Source organism: Falco rusticolus, chromosome 8 (assembly GCF_015220075.1).
Source record: "Falco rusticolus isolate bFalRus1 chromosome 8, bFalRus1.pri, whole genome shotgun sequence".
NCBI classification, from domain to species: domain Eukaryota; kingdom Metazoa; phylum Chordata; class Aves; order Falconiformes; family Falconidae; genus Falco; species Falco rusticolus.
This window is the reverse complement of record NC_051194.1, coordinates 42,995,770-43,020,561: the sequence shown is the minus strand read 5'-3', so window position 1 is coordinate 43,020,561 and position 24,792 is coordinate 42,995,770. Positions and strand designations below refer to the sequence as shown.

The 24,792-nt window shown below is 36.2% G+C and overlaps 1 protein-coding gene and 1 long non-coding RNA gene across 2 annotated transcripts in view; one reads left to right on the top strand and one right to left on the bottom strand.

The window, feature by feature from the left end:
* The window catches only part of LOC119152708 (sodium channel protein type 2 subunit alpha-like), a 48,224-nt gene extending 43,857 nt beyond the window's left edge, over positions 1-4,367 (top strand). Inside the window, 2 exon segments of the mRNA XM_037398326.1 lie at positions 143-413; positions 775-4,367. Coding sequence (XP_037254223.1) covers positions 143-413; positions 775-1,958 — 1,455 coding nt within the window. The 3' untranslated portion in view covers positions 1,959-4,367.
* The window catches only part of LOC119152717, a 56,445-nt gene that overhangs the window by 22,429 nt on the left and 9,224 nt on the right, over positions 1-24,792 (bottom strand). The window lies entirely within an intron of this gene.

The following is a 24,792-nucleotide window of genomic DNA, read 5'->3' as shown; positions in this document are numbered from 1 at the left end:
TGGCAAATAAAGAAGTTACTGGACAGTGCTTTTCTTGGATTTTTGAGCCTTTTGTTTCATATATTTGGGGGGAGGAAGAAGGAGATGGGAGGGAGGAAAAGGATGTTCATGTCATAGACTATCACATTTTCTTTTTTCTCAGAACAAATTGCAAGGTCTGGTGTTTGATATTGTAACAAAGCAAGCATTTGACATCGCCATTATGGTTCTCATCTGCCTTAACATGGTCACCATGATGATAGAAACAGACGACCAGAGTGATCTGATGCAAAATATTTTATACTGGATTAACTTGGTCTTTGTTGTCCTTTTCACTGGAGAATGTGTCTTCAAAATGTTTTCACTTCGTTATTATTACTTCACCATTGGCTGGAATATTTTTGATTTTGTGGTTGTTATTCTTTCAATAGTAGGTAAGAAATTTTTATATGACATTTTATATGAAATATAGTAAGCCATGTATTAAATGCTTTATCTCTGTCAAATTTTGCAGATTAGAGGAGATACTTAATTTCTCCTGATGGTTTAGGAAATGAAAAGCATACTTTAGAGTAGTAACTTTCTTAATAATTCTATATCAGTTTTAATACTCCTTCTTTTTTTCCTGAGTAGTAGGAGAAAAGCTAAAATTACCCATAGCAGATAAAATTTATCTCCAATTATAATTGCTACTAATTCCACAGGTAGAGTTGTTCTTAATTAGTATTTTGTAGTGAAAAATGTAATCTGTGATAAAATATTACCCTTTTAATTTTATTTTCACTTCTTCTTTAGGTATGTTTCTAGCTAAGGTGATTGAAAAGTACTTTGTGTCCCCCACTTTGTTCAGAGTCGTACGACTTGCCAGAATCGGTCGAATCCTGCGCCTCATTAAAGGCGCTAAGGGAATCCGCACTCTGCTTTTTGCTTTGATGATGTCGCTTCCTGCTTTGTTCAACATTGGCTTGCTGCTCTTCCTGGTCATGTTTATCTATGCGATATTTGGCATGTCCAACTTTGCCTATGTCAAGAAGGAAGCTGGTATAGATGACATGTTCAACTTTGAAACATTTGGCAACAGCATAATATGCCTCTTTCAAATTACCACGTCTGCTGGCTGGGATGGTTTGCTAGCCCCAATTCTTAACAGTGGGGAGCCAGACTGTAACCCTAACAAAACTCACCCAGGGAGCTCCGTTAAAGGCGACTGCGGCAACCCTTCTGTTGGGATTTTCTTCTTCGTCAGCTACATTATCATATCGTTCCTGGTAGTGGTGAACATGTACATTGCTGTGATTTTGGAGAACTTTGGTGTTGCTACTGAAGAAAGTGCTGAACCCTTGAGTGAGGATGACTTTGAGATGTTCTATGAAGTCTGGGAAAAATATGATCCTGATGCAACACAATTCATAGAATATAGCAAACTGTCTGATTTTGCAGCTTCTCTGGATCCTCCTCTTAATATACCCAAACCAAACATGCTTCAACTTATTGCAATGGATCTGCCCATGGTAAGCGGTGACAGAATTCACTGCCTTGACATCTTGTTTGCTTTCACAAAGCGTGTTTTGGGGGAAAGTGATGAGATGGATGCCCTCAGAATACAGATGGAAGATCGGTTTATGGCGGCCAATCCTTCTAAAGTCTCCTATGAACCAATTACAACCACATTAAAACGAAAACAGGAGGAGGTATCTGCTGTCATTATTCAACGGGCTTATAGACGTCATCTTCTAAGACAGTCAGTAAAGAAACTTTCATTTATGTATCGGAAAGATGGGGTTGATCTGCTTAGCAAAGAAGATATGATTATTGGTAAACTAAGTGAAAAGTCACCTCCAGAGAAAATAAATATGTCTTCATCCTCCACATCTCCGCCTTCTTATGACAGTGTAACAAAACCAGAAAAAGAAAAATATGAAGATGACGAATCAGAAAAAGAAGACAAAGGGAAAGACAGAAAAAGAAATAAAAAGTAAAATACAAAGAGCTGTCTGTGATGAATGTTCACAAGCCTGAGACAATGGCATTTTTATCAATAGCACTCTTATTGGAGGATTATGCCAAAATTACAAGTTTTCACATATTTCCTCACTGCTACAGTCAGTGCCTGTACCAAGACAAAGACCCTTCACTAGCAAACTCAGTCTGTAACAGGGAAACAACCTTGCAGAAGAGTAATGTTTATTATCAGCTGGCACTAATGGAGATGAGACACATAATTTCTACTTGGACTGTAGGAACCCTTAATGGAGTGCAAAATTACCAGTCCTAATAAGTCTGTATTTTTGTGGAATAAGTGAATCCACTGTGTACGTTTCATCTCGTATGGATGTTCTCTGTGTGTCAATTTTTTTGTGATCTCATTTGCTCTAATTCACATACTGCTATTTGTAATTCTGCTGTGCTGAGAAAAAAAAAACAACCAAACACCTCAGTTCCTCTTGCAGAGGAACAGGTGCCAGGAATATGTAATTAAGGCATCATAATGTCAACATAGTTCTCTTCAAGCCACTTCTAAAAGCAGAAAATCAAGATTCCAGATTATTGAATCTCAGGATCTAGGTCAAATCAACAGCAAATGATAAAAAAGAACAGAGTACGGATAGAATATTTATCAGAAAACAAAACAAGGGAATAACTTTCACAGAAAAGAGGTTGTTAGTTTAGTCTCTTGGTTTTAATTTACTTATGTTTAATACTTTTTAGTAATTATTAATTTATTATAAAATCCATTTCAGATACAGTGATTTAAATAAATGATAAGACACACAAAACTCCGGTTTTGACAAACACGAAACCATGAAAAAAACATAGTTTCTTTCAAAATCCAAATATATCTCATAATTCCTGAGAGATTGAAACAGCTCTTTTCAGAGAAAAGTTATGAATGCCAAATCGTACCTGCATGGAGTTACTGAAATAAAAAAGTGGTAGTCTTTTGGGTTTTTTTTCTTTTTTTAACTGTAAACCCTGTAATTTCATTAGTAACTTCCATACTTCATTCCAGAGTATGTTTCTACGCTTATTTCACATCAATTTATCCCACTTAGGACAACAATAAAATCTACACGTATAAATTGATAGCAAAGTACCTTTGGGGACAAATACTACCTTAATGTATACCTCAGACTTTAATTCCCATACTTTGGAACGATGGGCCTTGCCAGACACACAAAATATGTACATCAGAGTTGGTTTTGACGCCCCCATGGCACTTTAGTCAGGTTTCCACTGTATGTAAAGCAATCTGCTGTAGAAAGCTGAGATGACCCAAAGGGTACGCTTAAATCAGTTTTGTCCTGCTTTGTGGTTTCGATTACTTTTTTTGTCATCAAGGCTGACACTCTATATGTAGGTAAAATGTCCTCTGTTATTTAATCAGTTGTTTTATGCAGTGGTACCTGTTTGAACAAAGATACAATGACTTAAGTACTGTATTTATTGCATCACTTATGTACCCTAGTAAGTGTAGCTTATACCATTTCAATAGATAATATGATATATTCTGTAATACTCCAAATAATTGGGAAGCTTTAACTGATGCATGCTTGCTGCTATTATCCTACAGCTATTAAAGTCTAAGATGGGAAGACATGTGAGTGATAAAAAGAAAACAACTGTTCGACAAGACCATCATTCCTCATACCAGTAAGCAATAGTTTGCTGCTATTATAGATTTTATTGTTTGATTTTTGTAATCAGCAAATATGCAGTAAATAACAAGACTACACAGTACAAATATATTGCTTAAAATGTGGGACTAGAAAAAAACTTTTATAATCTATAGCTATTGATCTATTCTTGTTATTTTGAAAATTATTTTATAACATTTTATACTTACTATAAAAAACTACACATATCTTCATGTTGTGAGTAATTTTTATTGCTATTTGTGACACTTTACTGTTGGGAAACCTAAGATAGGATATAAATTGGTAATTGCAAGTTTCTGCTAATTATATTAAACATATTTTAATAAGGAATAATTTTAAAAGAAATGGACAGTACAGTTGTTTTTCTGATCAGCAGGTAGGTCTTTGTATGTGAAACAAGATAGAAGGGTTTCTTTTGAAATTATTACCTGGTCTGTCAGTTTTCAGGGTAATCTTAGTCATAGAAACATTGCTTTTCCCCAGTGTTAGTCTCACGCTGTCTGCTTTTCTTGTTATTCATAATCTTTCTTCATGAGAATGAATAGTGAACTTGGGCAGTGGACAGTGGAATACCTTGCATTTAATACAAAAGGACTAGGATATGGATGGGCTCCTGCTTTTATAGAAGCTATTGGCTGATAGTGTACTGATGAACTGCATGCAGGAAGTTGTTTTACCAAAAATAACTACATTGCTAACAATGCAAAAGAATAAAAATAACCTTTTTATGTACTTGTTTTAGTCTTTGTGTTTTTATTGCATAAAATTTATACAGATTCAACAAGTAATTGTTGGTAAAATTAAGGGGGAACCACTTTAGCAATGAGGCTATGTGTTTTAGACATCTAGATCATGTTGCTTTATGACTTCGATCAATATCAACTTGTCACCGTCCAGATGAAATGAAATGCTTTTGTTGTCCTGACCAGAGGAGTTTTTCTAGAATTCAGAAAAGTATCCCATTCCGACTATGTGAGTTTTTATCAGATTTTTACGAGTTTTCCAGGAAGAGCTCCAGTGGTGTCCTATGGTGGCCAAGTCCAACGGAGGATGTCTCCACATCCTTGCTGAGCAGCAGATCCAGCAGACGCTGCTCACCCTGGGTTGGGTGGTCTGGGATCTGTCACCAAAATAGCCCCACAGGAAGATAACAGAGTCACTTTAATCCCATTCCCCCTCAAGAAATCCATGCTTGTCCAGAGAAGGGAAAAAGACTGATTAGAGGTGTACATGGCCGCCCCACAGCTGTTTTCAGGCAACTGCTGCCTTTACAGAGCCTAAAGGGCATGGTCCCTAGCAAGAGGTTACTACATACAGGTGGCAAGCAGGGTGTGTGCAGGTGAATCTGTGCATGGAGTAATGCTTTTTTTTCCCCCATTCTCATTTCTGTTGTGAAGAGCAGCTGCTGTATACTTGGGCCAATATAGCTAACGGGAAAAAAACCTCAACTGTTGGTGTGCTTTGAAGTACAATGTGTACGTTTTTAGTAACTGATCTGATTTGAATTAAAACATTTTTTCTTTTGCAATCCAGAGTAGTTATTGTTCTAAGGTTTTAGTTGCTAATAATAATTGCACAAAGTAATAATGTAAATGCTTAAAAAAATCTTGGTCATGCTTTTGAATTGAATTTGAAGAACCAAATTGTTTTAAGTCAGTGTTGGACAGATGGGTAGTTAACCTAAAAATTCTGTGTGGAAAAAGCATGAAATGTGGTTGTAATAACTTTTCCACACATTTAGTAGTGTGCAGAAGTGTATAATGTCATCTATAAAATCATTTTACCTTATAAAATCTCTATTATTGTTAAAGTTATGTTTGTTGAAACCATGATCCAACTGAAGTCACTCTCCATTTTTGTTGACTCAAATTCTAAACTTTTTGGTCCTTTGCAAAAAGAGTAATACATTTGCAGGTTTATATATTTGAATAAACTTGCATTGTTTTATATTTCTTTTAAAGTATTCCAGTGTACCTGGAAGTTACTTGCCTTTGTGAAAGACAGTTGACTTGCAGTCTTCTTCCTTAACATGCAGGTATAAAATATAAGACAGATATTTCAGCATAATGGGTCAGTCATATATGAGTATGTAAAGCATTAAGCAAAACTTCTAGAACTGCACTTTCTTACTCTACTAGTTCACAAAGAATTAAGAATTAATAAGAAAGTCTCCCTTAAAATTTTCACATAAATGGAATTTCCTTACTCTCTTATCCACCCAGGAATGTACTTTATTTTGTGAAGATGCTATCAACATCCCCACTCTCCCACCCACTCACCTCCCCCTAGAAAAGCCCCACTATATTAGGACATAAAAAGGAGAAAGTTGTTTGTTTTTTAAATCTCAGCCTTGCTCAACTCTGAAACAAAACTCTGTTTCACTTCTAAGGACAAGACTTTTCCTGCAGCTGGCATACAAAATGACTCACATTGTAAAAAAAAAAAAAAAAAAGGGGGGGGGGAAGATGGCAGGGGGAAGAGATAGGATATTGCTTATTTGCTTTTTTTGTAGAGGCCTGAAATATGTTCCAGAGGTTGGTGGTTTTATTTTTAAGTGGAAATGTGTGTTGCTAAGTACCATAAGTACATCAGAGTCAGTAAAAGAGCATCTCTCCTCTAGCTGTTAACAGCATAGCATTTACAATAAATCGTTAAGCCTGAGTGCACCCAGCAGAGGGCACAAGCACCCGCCAGACGATGGTGACACTATGCCTGATGTCTTCAGCCACAGAAAGAGTCAAGAAATACAAATTGTAGTCACAGGCACAGGGGATAGCTTATAGCTTTTTAGAGGATTTGTAGATTTTATGCTTGGTTTTCGTTCTAGTGAACTAATGCAGCTACAACATGATAATTGTTGTGTAAAGATAGTTGCTTTGATAATTCTGTTATGACTGGACCAGCAGGTTTTTGATTTAGGTTCTGTACCCTGTAGGGCATGTGGCCCTATATCCAGAGCTGACACCACACTGGTTGCCACACTTATCTGAGCTTACTAAAATACAGCTGAAGAGTGCTGATGCACTGGGGATAGCACAGATACATAGGCAGCTTTGGCTTTACTTTTTATTAATAGGCATTATTTATTTAATCCCACAGTGCACCTATCTTCTAAAAGCCCCAGTCTTCTAAAAGAATTGCATGTAAAAGTATCTGTCTCATTTTCATGGCAAACAGCTGTAAATAACATGAAGTATTATTAAAAAATGCAATAGGGTTTTTTTTGATGTAGAAATTTCTTACAATATTCATTCTATAGTATATATTCAAAAAGGCTTATCTAGCTTTATAGTGCATTAAGAGAAATAATCTGAAATATCTGCAGTGTAGGAATATTTAATGGATCAAATCTCTGCATTAGCAACATCATTTTCAGTGGGGGGTGGTACCCATCTCTTTCATTCTCTTGAGCACAGCTACGTTTTATCTATGTGAATGCAGTCTCTGTTACTTAGCGTATTTTATTTTTCCTTGTTGATCAGTGGGACAATTTGCACAGTGAAACAGACATAGCCTAGTTCTTGCCTTAAAAAAAAAAAAAAAAAAAAAAAAAAAAAAAAAAAAAAAGAGGAGAGAGACAGAGAGATACTGCAGTGTAACCCAAGCAAAGTAAACTGCGGCACATTCTCATCCCTCCAGAGAGGGAAAATTGCATGCTGAAGCACACACATGATCTCTGCTGCAAGAAAAGCTTTTGATGAAAATAAGGAATGACACTTCATAAACAATTTATAACAATCAAACCCAGGAGTGCCAGACATTCTCTGCACTTACATTTCCTATTGTCTTAAAAAAGCATGTTACTTTCTCTTTAACAGCAATCTTAATCTTTGTAGAATCTGACAGCTGATTACAAAAAACAATATTTTTCAGAAAATGTAATCTAAACAGAATGTAATAAGCTGTTTTCATTTTCAAAGTAGTATCTGTAACATTCATATTAACAAATGGCCAGAGAATTACTTGCTTTATTGCTATTTGCAGTACCGCTTTATAAAAATGTCATGCTTGCAGATACCATAGCAACCCCAGTCATGTGGTACTTTTTGATTGCCAAACTATACAGTAGCTTTATGCCCATATTCTGCAGCAGTACTTGCATTAGTATCTGTATATAATGTTTAGCAAAAACTGCATCTGCATCCACTGTATAAGGCAAGCTGAACTGTGCCAGCAATGATCATGCTCGTGGTCTCAGGCAAGCAAAATACCCTTTCCAATAACGGGCGTTGTGAATCCCTAAAACCTTTCTCTTATCTTAACTTCTTGATGGCCTTGATGGCTGTCAAATGTGATGTATAAAGGTTCATGCAGCCTTGCTGCCAATTATGTATTTATTTATATAGATGGAAGGCAGCTGCTCATGCTCTAACTGTATAAGATTAGAAATTGGATGTGATTTATGTGGTGCTGAATAGGTGGGCAGATAAATGCAGGCTCCTGATAGCTCTGTCTGGAGCTGCATGTACATCCAAGAAAAAAACTCTTTGGGGAGTGATGCTCAAGAACGCTGTCTACTCACCAGCTTTACTGCTCTTGTTTTCTCAACTACTTGAAAAGCATGTACTTGAAATTTCATTTATCTGCTATGCTGTAACAATCCTTTAGAATTTTGTTACTTTTGTATGAAAATAGAAAGAACAAGGAAGTGAGAATGGTTGTCTTGACAGGACAGTAACCAATGGCAGATATGGAGAAAACATAATAAGATCTTAACATGACTTTTCTACTTGTATTTTAGGATTAAAACCTTTATTTCACAATTGAATTTACCCCATATAAGGAGAGCTTTAAACACAGTAAATTTCAAAAGGTACATGAAAGAACTGACAAGATAGGAAATTACAGTGCAGATATTACTGAAAGGTTATTAATATAAAAACTTTTACAGAAGTTAATTGGAAGTTGATGCACTGTAAAGCTAAAAGATTGTACCAAAGAACATGGCAGTGAGAAAAATCTTCAGCCAAGTATGATTAGAGATGGTTGTCTTGGAATGAGTGAATCTGTGTTGCTTCTGTGGTCAGAGAGAAAGCTTCATACTAAAACCTAGAATCATAAAAATGCTTTACGCATCTGTTAATATTCAAAACATGTATATTTGTATGTACCCTATTTATTAATATCTATTATTATATAACCGTCTTTAATAATTTTAGAGTGTAAAAAAATCTCGATTTTCTTAAGAAAAAAAGGATCAACTTTTTCATGTTAACTCGCTACCTACTTGTGCTCTAGTTTCTCTCTCCCTGCTCCACTATGAATTCCTCTGCCTGACATGAAGATGTCACGTGACAATTCAGACCGAAGAGGTGGGAATGAATTTCTTTTAAAAATTCATTATCAATTTTTTTTCTCCTCTGAATTACAAACAAAAAACAACAAAACCCCACTGTTCTTCAAAGCTATGATTACTCAACCAGCTCTGACTCCATTTTCACCATTGTTCTCATGGAAGTATATTTGTGGAAGTCTCAAGGAAGAACAGGTAAGCAGTGTCAGCAGCAGTGGCCATATGATTTTGACGATACATGAAAAAGAAAACTAATTTCTCAGTGTATCCACTTCAAATGCTATATCCACATCGAAAACTACTAAAAACCATGGGCCTTGTACATCAGCTTTCTGCAGAATTTAAATCAAACCCATACTGACCTAACTCTTTTCCAATTATGGATTTCCTAAAAGAGAGGTATTTTACTTTCTCTGTCCCAGCTATGTAGTTTAATAAAATTATTCTTAGTCTTTACCTTATGGTAAAAGGGTTACTTCCTTATTGCATTGTCTAAGAGAGTACGAGACATGCCTTCAAAAGCACAGTATTGGAGAAGGACATTAATTTCTCTCAAGACAGCTTTGCTAAACAAAGACTGGCAACATATGCCAACATTGCTCATCTTTGATTTGAAACATGTGAAAGACGTTAATGATTTCGCATTATTATTTTGCTAAAGATAAGTAAGGGTTATAATCTTAAGGTAAACAGTGCATGGGGAAGTCTTTAAAAAATGAATTTAAGAGGATTTCATTAGAAGTGCATCCAAGAGCCATGCCTCTGAAATGTTATTTATATTAAAAAGTGTAACAATAATAATAATATCTTGTATAACCCCTGGGGTTCAAGGCACTGGAAGGAAGCCATGTATGGTCAGTAGAGGAATGGACAGGAAGGATTTCAGAGTCCAATAGTGAATATAAATTACTCTCTAATCAAAAAAACATTTTTGTGGCATTTTTTTCTGCACCTAATGTTAAACATAAGTCACTATAATTCAGTTGTTTAATATTATTTGTGATGATTAGAATCAATATTAGAATATCGATACATTGCTTTTTCTGTTCACAGTTGGAATTGCTGGAAGACAACAATTGGCATATTGGAAATACCAGCTATTTGAAATGACATGATTTTTGTGAAATAGGGCAAGCATTAATAATATTTGGTGGTTCTTTCTGTATGGAAAGAAAAAAAAAAAAGAATGTAAATAAACCCTTCTAACTGCTGTCAAGTCTACTGGCAATTAGTAGTCCAACACCTGGACCAGCAACTGGACTACCAATGTTAGATTGCCATGTCAATAGCATGATAAACCAGATTAATTAAAAACAATACTATGCCTATTTTGTGAGTAACTAATAGATTTTTTTTAAAAAAAATAATTTTAAACTGCCAAATATTGGGAGAATTTAGTTGGTTTAGGTTACCAACATTGCTGTAAAACAAAAAAATCACCCTGCTTTAAAGATTTTCTTGTATTAAGACTTCCTGTTCTTGTATATAAAATGTGGATTTCTGCAAGATTATAAATCATTAAAATCCATAGGTTTGCTGCATAAAATATAGCATCTCTAATAGTTTGATTTCAGTGTACTTTCCTGATTTATTGTCAATTCTCTGATAATGTAAGAGGAGAAAGCCATTACTTCAAGTACATGAAACCCCTCTTTCCAAGGCAGTATTTTAGAACTGCCTCTTACTGAAATAAATAGTCGGTAAAGGCGTACAGAAGCTCTACTGTTCTTTTTCTGATATCTCCAGTTGTCACTGTTATTCTTCCAACAACCGATGACTGAGATCTAGATAAGGAATTTAATTTTTTTAATCAATGCCTCTTCTCAAAATTTTTATCAGTAACTTTTCAGGGCATAGACTTATTTGCCACATCGTGGAAGGAGGTGTTTATTACTTTTATGTATTCTAGTTTTGCTAATATTTGTTTCAATAATATTTCTTTAATATTAAAGTATGTTGGCTTGTACCAACAGTTGATTTTGACACTGTGCTGTCTGTGATGGTCAAGACTAAGACAATCTGTGTGTTGTCATCACATCAGTTAGATACTGGATTATGTATACAGCCTGTCCTGCTGTCTTGCTTAGTTTCCTGACTTTTATCTTTTACTGTTGTACATATGTACTGGAAATGTCTGAATGTTTAAAAAAGATCTCCCTGAAGCCCGGGAAGCCAGGTCTAAGATAAGGTTAGTTAGGGAGCTCAAAATAGTAACTATACTGAGATGTTTTTGAGGACCTGATGCCTGTACCTACATAACAAATGTAGAGGAAGAATATGTGAAAACTTTTTTTTTTTTTTTTTTCCCTAAAAAAGTAAAAGCTGGAGAAATGTTAAAATACAATCTGTTGACATGTTATTTCTCTCCCTTATCTCAGAGTAGTAGAATTTTTTAGAGGACAACGACCTGATTAAATTCCAGGAGAAATGGAGATGCTTGAACAAAACTAATATTAAAACTTCTCATGAGGTTCAGGTATACTTATGTAACAAAGTTTAAAAGTTAAGAATTCAGAAATTCATTCTCTTTTATGGAAGTACTTCATCTATAAAGGCAAGGGCATCAGCTGTGCATAGGCGGTGTAAGATTCAAAATGCTAGTAAAGGAAATATTTTAAAGTATTTTAACACCCAAAAGCAGTCTTCAGGGTCCTGTGTTAGAATCCAGTCTAAAGGGTGTCACTCTCAATATGAATTTTCTCATAGACTTCTGCTTTAAATTTCTGTTTGTGTAGGTGAGATGCATTTGAAATGCATGTCCCTTTTGTTGAACAAGGAGTTCAAACAAGTATAGCACTTTTTGTTCAAATGCTTAATGATTAGTCTGTTTTTGGAGAAAGTGGGAGTTGGTATACCACAGCATGCTGCATCTCAAATCACTTATCAGGTGCTCAAATTCTTTCTTAGTCCCCAGGTTTTGTTTTAGGATATCAAGTCCAGTGAAAAGATATATTAGAAGGCCCACTGTAATTGAACCACACAATAGATTAAATTATTTACTGTAGGTTCTCTATCTTCCTTGATACTACTCCTCTCCACAGGTAATGAATTACTGAATAGATGCATGCCTAAGTTGAAAATTTTTTTAACAGTTTCAAAATACACATAGCACCCATTTGCTACGAAGGGGTCAATACATTTGCCTTTAATGCCATATCTAAGAGCCTACAGTTATTCTTCTAGACATAGGTTCTTTTCCCTTCTGACTTTAACACAGCTCTAGTAGAGTATAATGCAGTCTTTGTCTCCTTTCCTTCTCCTTCCTGCTCTATTCCCAGTCTGGAAGAGAGAAGAGTTGCCTTTCAAACAGGAAGACCAGAAATCAATTTATTGCAGCAGATGGTTCAGTGTAGCTGAAGAGTAATTGGATCAGCTGTAGCAGTTATTTCACATATGAAAGCACCAGCAAATGGCGGTAGGTAACCTCATTAGCAAATAGACTTCAGCAGCAGTTAGAATAAATGTTAGAGAGGAAGAAAGAGGCATTGTTATTTAGAAAAATAAATTAGAGAAAGTTTAAGTCTTTTAGGGTTTGTAGATAATTGTATTCCACATAAAACTATGGTTTTGCGTATGTATTCCTCGAAAAGCAGATGCACAGTACTCAGCCCTTCCTCATGGGGATAGAAGACACTCTAGAAGTGATTTTAAAACACTATGAAACACGACAAAAATACTACCTTGAAATACCCTGTTTATCTGTAAACAGAAACAGATAATTGTTCATACTTATAGACCAATAACCAACTTCCTGCTTGTACTTACTCTTATCATATAGGTAAATTGGTTTTATCCTTTTAAAACAAGTCCTTTCTGATGAAAGTGATAAGGAATTTTGGAAAGTAGGGGGTTTATTCGTAACCTTGTGAGAGTTTCTTTAGGTCTGACTGCATTTTCTTAACAGTTTCAAGAGTATAGTTAAATGTCAGGGCAGTTTCAGTGATGAACTCTAACACTAGATGTTTTCTCATGGTGTCTAATGACTTTTCTAAATCTTGCTAATCTCTACAGCTCGAATAAAATTGAAGAGTAGAATCTGTCAGAGCCTAACCTAAATTTCTAGTCTTGCGTGCAGCTGAGAAACTGGTCTGGAAAACCTTCCTTGGAGATCACTGGCAGCTGGCTGTTCTGGTGGTGAGAAACCTGGCACCTTTAAAGCCAAAAAGCTACCAAATGTATTACTAAGCTGATCTAGCCAGCTGATTCCCTGGGTGAGAGACCGACCGGTCTATTGCTGATTCTTTCCAGCGCGTTCGCTGCAGGTTCATTGGATAACTCATGGCAGTTACTGAGCAGGTAGAAAATTCTGTCTTGTAGCACACTACAAACAACCGCACAGCATCTTAATCCTTCAATGCGTCTGTTTGTGAAAGCACCACAGTTAACAAGTCTATATTGCAGCCTACGGTGGAAACGGCAAGTGCAGAACTGGCAAGCTGTTGTGGATGAGGTTGGGTTTCTCCATCACGGTTTTCTACCCTTTACAGTTTACCAGGGTGTGAAGTGAGGGAAATAAGGGAAGAGATGGAAAGGAAGAGGAGAAGCAATGCAGTTCAGAAAGGTCAACCACGAGGTGGACAGAGAAGGGATAAAGACAAAGGGAAGGAACAATGAAGCAGGTCAGTAACTTCTGTTCCAGACTGTCACAGACTGAATTAGCTGATCTGGTTTATGATTGGTATTATAGGCAATCCACTGTTTAATTTAGCATTAAGAAAAATGATGTAATATCGTCCACTGAAAATAGGAAGTTTTCAACTTGATTTCAGTGACGGGATTCTTTAGGATAAGGGGTATTAAGCAATTGCACAGCTCTCTTTGTATTTATAAACATGCATGCTTAGGAATTTCTGGCTGCATCTGATCAGTTTATGTATTGAGGGGTTTACTGCAAATTTGTCTAAAATAATCTTGTCTATTACTGCCAATTAAACTGACACATCATGATTAATTATTATTGTCAGAGATAGTGCAGTGTATTTCAGTTAGCATTCCATATCACTACCCTTTCCTAATCTTAGTTGTTCTTAGCTAGCAGAGGAGTTGGGTCACCTCAGTGGTTTTATCAGCACTGTCTTCCTAATACTTTTAGAAACTCTGGAATTGTTCTGGCCTTTCAAAGCCGATTAAAAACATGGGGACATTTATATTCCAATATAACTGAAGAATATTCTAATCAGCTGGGCATTCTGTTGGGATACACTGTCAATTTAGGAGTTCCTTCCCAACACGCTTGAAGGCATTCTGGGAAAGCCTTGTCAAGGTGGGTTTGAATTTGTTACAGTGCTGGTAGGTACTTCTAGTGTCCAGGGTTTATATAAGGGACTTGTTAACACAGCTGCTAGATAGAGAACGGAACACAGAAGTTAGGATCAAATCTTACCAAATAAGTGAATTTTCCTGAAGTTGATTGATTTAGGAAGAAAACATCATTATTTGCATATTATCAATGCAAAATTATTCTCTTGCTTTATAGACTTACATCGAATTATTTTCCAGTATTCCAGTTTCCTTCCCTGAAATGTAATGCATTTATCTTGAATCTCCTGATTCAGTGTGAATATAGTATAAGCAATGCGGACAGCCATAACTTTTATCAAGCTGGGTATCATACATCCACTTAAAAGAAATTACAATTGTATTTCATTTATCTGTGGCTTTCTCTTTCCCTCCTTAAAATTCTAGAGAGATCTTTGGTGAGTAAGATCTGGTGTTGGTGACTCACTGTGATTTTTGTTTCAGTAACGCTTCGACAGCTGACACCTTCGAAAGTGTCTCATACTTACTAATTGTCAAATAGGTCTAAATCAGGCCATAGTTTCACAAACATATTTAACTACCATAAGCTGGCAACATAAGTGAAAGAAGCCCTGCCCTTCCCTTTTACGTAGGTTAGCACACCATTTGTGTTGCCCTACAGCAGACTAGATTGGAGAACTAAAAACTCAGTTAAAAAAAAAAGTTTAAGCTAGATAATTTCACTATTCAATTCACTATATGGCCATACAAATGCTTGTGATAAGACAAAAAGGAGATGGACAGTAGCAAGCAATGCCCTTGGGTACTAATTTGGAATTTGTGAAACTACGGCTTTGGTTATCTCTTGGTAGTTCCTCAAGTTGAAAACTTGATGTTTTCCTTCCCACCTAGAGGAGAAATAAAATTACAAAGGAAACAGGAAAGTATCTGTATTAAGAGAATTAAAAATCAGGATTTACACCCCGTGGTAGCCTAGTCAAAATGGCAATGTAGGTCAGACTCAAAACTGTGCATGTCCAGTTTACGATAGCCTATACCTCTGACATAATCTGTTCTTAAAAACAAAAAATGTTAACTAAAATTAGTAATGTTGCACTTCTGTAATACGGATGAAATTTCCATTTTTATCTCCACTGAACTTCACTTTGTGTATTAAATTCATTTTACCAAAATAGATATTTTTCATATCAACAAAGATAATATTCATCAAAATTCTCAAAATGTAATTAATTTATGTTGAGCTTTTTTATTTAAATTTTTATTTGAAATGGTACCCAGTTGCATTTAAATCCACTAGAAGAAAGTCAATGGGCTCCAGAAGGTGCTGCCTCTTAAAGCAGCGAGGGGCTGTTAATCATCAGGATTTTGGCAAGATGTGAAGCAGCAGCTCCCGCTGAGCCCACAGCTCATCAGAGGCCAGAAGTTGGGTATCACTAGTTAACCTGCCTCACCATCCTCTGATGATACTGTGATTCCCTGATTCCATGACTGCTGCACACTACTCAAAATCCAACCCCATGCCATCTTTGCCTCTATGCAAATGCTTGCTGACTTGTAGATTAAACATAGACTAATATTGTGATTTTATATTTTTCTGAATTATTTATCTCTACCATAACTTCTAAGTTACAAACTGACGCTTATTTAAAAAAAACCAAAACAAAACAAGGGTGGGGGTGGGGGTGGTGGGGGGTGGTGGTGGTGTGGGACAGGACATAACACATGACCCCAAAAACCTAAAACAAAGCAGAAAAACCAACAAAACAAAACAAAAAAAAATCAAGAACATATTTATGGAAACTCAGAAACTGAACAGCATTGTATTGGAACTTTCATGCTTTATGACTAATGAACAATTTGTGGACACCTAATATTTCAAATTTCAGTTTATTATTTAGTTCATGTTCTGTTAATATCATTTTAAAAAACACTGTTTTCTGGTAGTGTATTGCTGTAAGCTATGTCAGCAGTACAAATACGTCCCTTCATGGCAACTGTTACAGCTTCTCTAAGTTTAATCACAGTAATTAAAATATACTCAGGAGTAGCTTTTGCTTACATAGCTTTATTTTCCATGTGTTCTGCTGCAACTAGTTTTATAGCCTCAAATATGTGATGTAAAATTTCTTAATTGTGTCTTTCAATCATTGTACTTTCAGTACAGGAATTATTTTCTTCAAAGTTTTGTCTAGCGAGAAAACTGCTTGCTTGTTCTTTAAGCATCTTAGTCACAGTAGTCCCTGTATTTGTCACCTCCAAATCAGACTACTGCATGTGTAGCTACTGATTTATCAGCCAGTAATTTTGTCTATCCACAAGAGAAATAAAAGATGTGTAGCCAACCAACTTCAGTTACCTCTGAGTGATGGTTTTTAAACCTGGATTATTTATAGTCCTTCTTGGGAGGGATTTATAGCCCTTATCCAATCTTGCCACAAATAATTAGACAAAAGTATGACTACAATACAGTCCATAAATTATATGTAGTGCCACCTCTTAAGATATGCTTGTTCTGGTTATTTCAGTTTCCAAAAAACACTGTTTCCAGTTAAAAAAAAAAGGGTTGGGTTGGGTTTCTTTCTGGCTTTTGTGCATGCATAAAAAATAATCTGTGAAGAATGCATAGAATCTGAGGATTAATATGATTTCCTCTTCAGGATTTGCATAACTTGGAAGCACATCATGCATAACTATCTTTGCCATAGCCATGTTTTCCAGGGATCAGAAGAGATATATTTTTTTAAGGAGTTTTTATTCAATTTAAGGTAAGTCTTTGAATTCCAGAAATCCTGTGAAGCAAAACATCTCCATGACTTTTTATAAAATAGGCTGTGTACTCATTTATTATGATGCAGGTGATTTTTTTTTATTTATTGATTGATTGATTTCAATGCTAATTGTTCTTGAGGTGTTTAGAGTAAAAATTAAGGATTTTCATTTTTTTAATAACTTCTTAATGTCTAACAGGACAGATAATAATATTAAGATGTAATATCCCATAAGTTGTTTTTCTTGCTATCCCACCTCAAATGGCTTTTTATCACTTTTGGCTGCCTCAACCTACCCACCTGGGTCATGCCATCAAGAAGCAGATTGTACCTAAGCTGAATGCAAGGATTCCCAGATGGTGATTTTTTAAATCAACCTGATACAATTATCTCATATTTGCAAGCAACTGTGAGAAATTCTCCCTCCCTCAAAGTCCTTATCAGTCATTGAATTCAAGTCAGCTTTTTGAGCAATAAATATTTTGATACAGAATATGCATAAATGCGCTTCTTTGAATAACCATCATTTCTGATAAGAGTATCGAAGTCATGCATCTGAAAATAATTGATTAACCAATTTATACATATATCTAGTAATTACATATGTCTTTTAAACTAATAAGAAAATAAAAATATCTTTTCTTAGCTTTAAATGATTTAATCAAAGCGGTACTCCCCTATGAATTGATAGACTCATACTTTCTCATCTTGGGGCTCTCTGCCAAGATTCCTATGTATGGAAAAAAATTAGACTGAAAGTTTTAAAATTAGATCTTACTTGTCTATCCATTAACGGTAATAAAATAGAAAACAGTAAGTCACTTGGATGCCAGGCTCAGTAAATGTACCAAGATTTGGGGGGGGGGGGGGGCGGGGAATAGAGAGAGACTGGATTAATTCTGCAGCATGCCTGCTGAGCAGGTGGCTAAATTCTTGAAGCAGGCAGCCAGCATGCTCTGCAGCAGTTTGCAGGTGTTGTTAGGACAGCAGCATTTTGCAGTTTGTGTTTTCAGAAATCCACTGATTTTGCTGATGCCTTTGAAGAGAATATTGAGAAATTTAATAAATTCCTGGTTCCTTAGAGGGTTATGAGCATAAATTAATACTATGAAGTCCCAGAGGTATGAACTGGCTAAAACAGTGTCGTCTTCACTATACAGATTCAGGAAAATGTCTATGTTATTGTAAGAAATAATAAAAAACCTTCTAGTGCTATTGGCTACCTTTGCAGGAACAGAGATTAGTAGTGACTCCAGCTTTTGTGGGTTTAGTTCCAAGTGCGGAATGTAAATAGATCAGATAATGAACTTCAATATTAAAACCAAAAAAAGCTAATATTTAGTCACAATATTTTTGAAAGTTAAGGGGAGCATAATTAAGCCAGAATAGTGCCTGTGAATTTATTATTTCAAGGTGAATGGTAGACATGTGCCTAATAATTGCATTTTGATGATTTTTTTTCAGGGCAAAATTAGAGGACTTGATTACATGTGCCATCAAATGAAATGCTAGCGCATGGTAACTTGAGTAATAGCCAAGAATGGCAGCAAAAACCCTGCAGGCTGATGGCTGGTGTAGTGTGTGAAGTCATTCACTGCTATGGTTGCTACATGATTAGTGAGCAAAGTGTCAAGTTATCAGCCTGTAAACAAAGCAGACAGACATTACTTTAAGCCTTATTTTATTGTCAATTAAAAACCAGTATAGCAAATCAACTGTAAAGTAGTTAATTTCTACCTGCCATACGGGGAGGGAGGAATGCCAAGTCCAGGGAGCCTGAATCAAAGACTTCTGTGTTATAAAAAAGGGTTGTTTTCTAGAAGTGATAGCTATGGGGTGGTGGGGTGGCACGCAGTGCAACATCTTTTCCTAAAAGCCAGTGTCTAGGCAAGCCAAGTGCCTTCAACATTTGGTGATATAGTTAGACCTAGATGCTGTTCTGTGCCTGAACCCTTTACACTCAGAGTACACAGACGTGTGGGAGCGAGTCTGCAGGAGTTCGTTTCAGCCAGACTGACGTTATTAACCCTGCCTCAACACCAGCCCTGTCCTAGGCTCAGTGCAGAGACAGATGAGCACCTTTATAGAATGCTACCCCCCTACTCCCGTTTTTTCCATTATGTGGTTGATGAGAAAGTCACTGTTTTGATGTTGGTGTCTGTAACAGAGATAAGCTTTTTGGCTGCAGTTGTACTAGTTACAAAGCAACTGATGCAAAGGTGAACCTGTTGTTCTGTGGAATGATGTAGACACAGGAAAATAATTTCAAATTAAATCTTTCTTCTTTTTTTTTTTCTCCAATTCTGCACAGCATAATGAAGTTCCTCTGGTCTCCTGATTCTGCCATCCAAAGAATTACTGGTAAGTACAACACTGAATGAAGCATTCTACTTTGTTCAGGTTTTCTTTAAAAAGCTCTTCATAGCAGTAAATTAGAATGAAAATTTAGAAAAAAGAGGGTGATTAGATATTACCTAAGAATTCTACCTAGTGCTAGTTATACTATGCCTATGCTGCTCAGCATTTCAGAAAGTGACAAGGCATGCCAAACAAAATAAAAATTCTAGGGCTAAAATGCAAACAAGTTACTTTTAACTCACTCATTACCTACTTGCGATATTTTCGGTGTACTTAACAAAACTTTTATTTACTGGTGTAGTGTTATTCCAATTAAAAATAAAGGATGCTACTTCATTCTGGTGAATGATAATGAGGTACAGCTCCCAATTCCAGCTTTAGACTATGAATCCAGCAGTCTAAGTCTTTCTAGGATTTGAGTGATTGTGAGCAGTTACCATTTGACAGTCATTCAGCAGCTATGTGAAATGCATTAGCCATTGCAGGGCAGTATAAACAAGTCTGCATTGCTGCTCTGCCTGTTCTCTGTATAGACAGGAGAATTCTCCAGAGCTCTCAGACTGGCATCTCTGAAAAGCTTTGCATTTACTTACTATTCATTATTAATTGTTAAATGCTTGCAGCACACTTGATATTGTGAAAAGTACAAAGATAGAGTCCCTGCCTGGAGGAGCTTACTTTACAAGATAAGCAGAACCAACTCATTATTTTGCTATACAACAAATACAGCTTTTTTTGTAGTTTGTTCACATTCTCTGAAACTCAGATGATACAGGCTTCAGTGCCCGTTATGTAACACTTCTTTACTGACTTGCACGTTACCCGGTTCAGAGTGAAGGATCTGTCAGAGCACACTTGGGTATATGCAGTGTGGCAGATTTTACTGTTCTGAACAATTGGTCCCAACTGCTCTTATTTTTTATTTGAGGTTTCAAATCGTTTTTGAAAGATAGAAAATTTCATGTTAATATCCTAAGCAGAAGAAAGAATGAATCTCTGGATGGGAAGACAAGCTGGAGCTGATGCATACTGAATAGCAAGAGAGGTATAATATTGGCAGGGCCTCTGACTAGTCTGTTCCCTTCTCCATAAGGCAGAAAGTTTTATGGTTTTGCTGGGTGGGAATAAAAGGGGAATTAATAGGTTGAGCAAAGGTGGCATTCTCTTGAAGAAAGAAAAATGTATGCTACCCTGCATATTATAAATGGAATGTGTATGATTTTATTTGTATGTGTTTTCCTTTCAGGGAAGAATTAGGACATGGCAGATTTGAGGGGGTTTATGTCCACAGTTATACGTGCTCCATCCCAGTCCTTCCAAAATCCCAACTATACTTAGCAGTTTTTGGAAGGCTTCATAACTAGTAACAAAGCGCTAAATGTAAAGATGTGGGTAGATGAGGGGGAATTTTGTAACTAAAAACAAAGGATAAAATGGCAGGAAAAAGCAGGCAAGAGGAAGTGGGTGACCTGAAGCATGCAGAGAAGGAGAAAAATAAAAATATTCTGAAAAAAGTAGAGCTAGAAGAAAAAAATGTGATCCAATCTTGACAAACACAAAGCATCTCTGCAATAGTTTCTGAATCCTGTATGTTTTACTTGTAGTAGGCTGGTCTATGAATGAGTCAGTTGTTTTAGTTGGACAGGAGATTATAATGAGGAAAAAAAAATTGGGGGGGGGGGGCAGGGAATGGGAAGTGGTCAGTCTGGGGGCTCCTAACTGGGCAGAAGTTGAGGTGTCAGGTCAGAACAAATGAGTCGAAGACTCCTGGCTTGGCTGCCTACAGGTGCCACTGCAATTAACCTGGTGAGCCAGTGCCTGGAGCTTGTTAGGACTATGGGGGTGCTGGCAGCAAAAACAGGGGACTGACTTCTAAGAGGGGTGGTGGTGAGCATTTGGAGCTGCTCAGCTTCCTCCTGTTCAGTATATAGGAACTTAGGGCATCTTCAGATAAGTTTTAGCCACGCAGATACTCTGTGTATTCTGTTCTAAATCTTTTCCCTGTAGTACTTTATTCTTTCTGTTGAGTCTGAGCTGCCTAGTCACCATCCACTCATCAAATTCCTAAACGGAAGATTCCTACAGATGCCAGTCTTAGCTGGAACTGGGTAAACACAGTTCAGAAAAATTGGCATACAGCCACTCAGCTTACTGTGATTTCACTTTTCAGTTCAGGATACCAGATACTCATCATTGACATTACAATTCTTTCTGTAACATTCAGACCCTTTTACAGAGAGATATTCAAGTTTATATATCAATAATCTATTCTAAATAATCTAAAAGCATCACAAGCATCAACATACACTTTGCAATAAATATGGTCCAAAGGGATCTTGACAAATTCATATTTGTTTTAACGAATAGGCCAGAAGGAATATCGAGATGATCGAAGTATAACTTCTTTCAAAATGTGGCTAATGGGACGTGATCAGCTGAAGAAAAAAACCCAATTGAACTCTGAAAGTGCATTAGAATAGGCCACAGAAGAAAATAATAGGTCTAGGATCAATATTTCAGACACAAAAAATTTAAGCAAAACTAGCTTAGATACTGAATACTAAAGACAACTTCAATGTAATGACAGAAACAGAGATAATTGAAAGTATTCTCCATGTTTGAAGCTCTTGACTGTGTAGTCAATTTTACAAATAAGCATTCTGGATACTATTGAAGCACCAAAAATGGGAAGTGAGGGGAATGAATCTTACTTTAGTTGTAACCATTTAGACAGAGCACTGAAAGGCAATCAACATCTACAGAGTGCTGGAAAAAGGTTTGGATTCTTTAAAAGGTGTTAATTTGTAAAACCAGGGCTAGGATTCATTCCAACATGCAAATATTTTTTTAAATACCACTGATATTTATACATCAAAATAGTTAGAAAAAACAACTTTGGGCATGATGGTCCATCAGCCCAATTACTTTATATTTGCTGACTGAGATTTTGAATAAAAATAGGCTAAGATCTTCTAAAACTTCCTTTGCTTTGATTTTCAAATTACTGCAATATATAACGCTTCAATCTTCTTGAAAATAGAAATACAGATACTAGGCATGTTTGAGAGCTGAAGAGGTTATTATGGTAAGTAACACAGCATCTATATATTCATTCCTCTAGAGACTGCTATACAGAAGCACACACATATGCCTTTGTTGCAGCTGCACAAAATTTCCGTTTCTGATCCATTCTTAATTCTCATGATCAAAAGAGTTCCCATTCCCAGCGTATCTCCTATGCTGTGTTATCTGGGTATGACTTACAGGTTTTACCTCCACAATCATTTGGGTACAGGAAAGGAAGCATCAAGAGGTAAGGTCATAGTAACGCTTCCTCAGTCCTTGTGTTCCTATAATATAACATCTGCAGGGAAATCAGGCTTTGTAATCCTGAACTGTAACATCTAAGCACAGAGCAAGAGAAATACCTACCTAGATGCTGTGACCTGTCAAAGGCGGCGGGGGGGGGGGGGGGGACGGGACGGGGAAGGTTTTGCAAAAGCTTATTATTTGATAACACTTTGTAAAAAAAGGAATAATTTGCTCAATTTGGAATGTCTGCTTCCAAACAGTAGATGCCCAGCTATACTGGTTAAAATAATTGTTAATGTAAGCAAGTAAGCATATTTAATTTACTTTCTTTTTTCATTACTGAAAAACATTGTGCTCTTTTCTGCCAAATTGTAGGAAATATAATAATATAAAAATCATGCTTGTAATGGCTTCAGACTTCAGCCTGCAAGTGCAATCCAGAAAGCTAAATGCAGCAGTAGCAGTAGGCAGCTTCACCCAGGTAAACGCTAGGAATACCTCAGGAGCAGTTAACACTTCAACAACAAAACCTTCAAAGCACAGAGGACAGCTGAGCCACACCCGTATAGGAAGAGTCATACATAGTTTTATGCAATGGTATTTTTTTATAATAAACTCAGGAATTTTAATTTACCAAAGCCAATACAACACTAAGGTTCAAATGTTAGAATTTTCTACTGTATTATATATTACATTTTATTCAGCTATTTATTCTGGTTTTCAAAAAAAAAGTTTACTTGAGGAATATATTTTTTCCCCACTGGTGTTTCAGTAGGCCAAATAATGGTTTAGACTAAAGGATTTATTATCATTTGAAAGATTGTTATTTTGTTTTCTTGCACAAATTTAATAATTTGTTCTGCACTTTGCTTGCAGGATTTTGGTGGAAAATTTTCTAAATCATCTTTGGTAGTTATTTTTCTAGTTATTATTACAAGCTTAAGATCCTTTGGGAGATTGATGCATTATACATCTATAATTATTTCAACTCCCTCCTGTTTCTGTTCAATAAAAAATTTCATATCAATAGCTCTTGGCACACAATAGCTATGCAGAGCTCCTTGTCTCTGCAGGCAAGAAATCCCAACCCGTATAGATGATGAATTCTCAGTGCCACAAAACCCTGCATTGTTGTCTGTTATTCACCATTCATCCAGAGACCATGTGAATCCTCTTTCTCTAATAATTATATATTTATATCAGATAGACTGCAAAGATATTTGGGAACAGGAGGAAGCTATTGCGGGAGTATGCTGAAGGAATCTTGGAAAAGTTCCACAAGCTTAATGCGTTCTAGTGGCTATTCCTAGCCAAAGAAACTGATGATTCTGAGACTTCAGGCTCCTGTTGAATACAAAGTATGCAAAGCAAGGCAGGGAGGCGTTTGAATCAAGGTGAACATTACTGATGCATTCTAAATTGTTACAGGTACTGTGCTTTGTAGTGAGATGCCAATTAGGAAAGAAGACTGCCTGTTAGGCTGCTGTGAGTAGTTTTACCAACATTTTTTTGGCATTTTTGTTCTGTTGATTGTGTGTTGGATGTGAGGGAATTAAAAGAAAACCAACTTGCTGCTCTTTTGCAACTCCTGGAGTGCACCAAAAAGTGCTTCAGTTATAATTCAGTTGCACTGACGAACTTCACCATCTATATCTTATGGTGGCATTGTCCAAAACATTTAGTATTCCAGCATTTGTAATACATCCAGGACAATACCTTTGTATATTTTCTTCAGACAGAAGGATCAGAAAAGAACTCTTCTGTTAAAAAATTATTTGTAATGCAAATTTTTAAAATTGAAACGTTAACAAAATAGCAACACAAGTACAACTGGGAGGGTAGGGAATCATTTAACTCCAAGTTATCAAGCATCATGTCTTAACCATGTTATGACTTACACAGGCTTGCTGCTGCTCCTTATTTCCCATTTCAAATCTCAGTTAAAATATTGCTAAATGTACAGAAAATACTTTCTTCCTATTGTCATCTTAAGAAACTACCACATATCACTTAAGGCAGTTATATGATTCCTAATGGGGTGGCATGCAGTGAGTACAGGCAGTAATGTGACCCCAAAAAGTTTTTTCTCTATAAAGATATGTGCTCAAATTATATTAAAAGAAGGTTTCAGACCCTCAAAGTATTTTGTAAGAATTTTCAGTAGGGT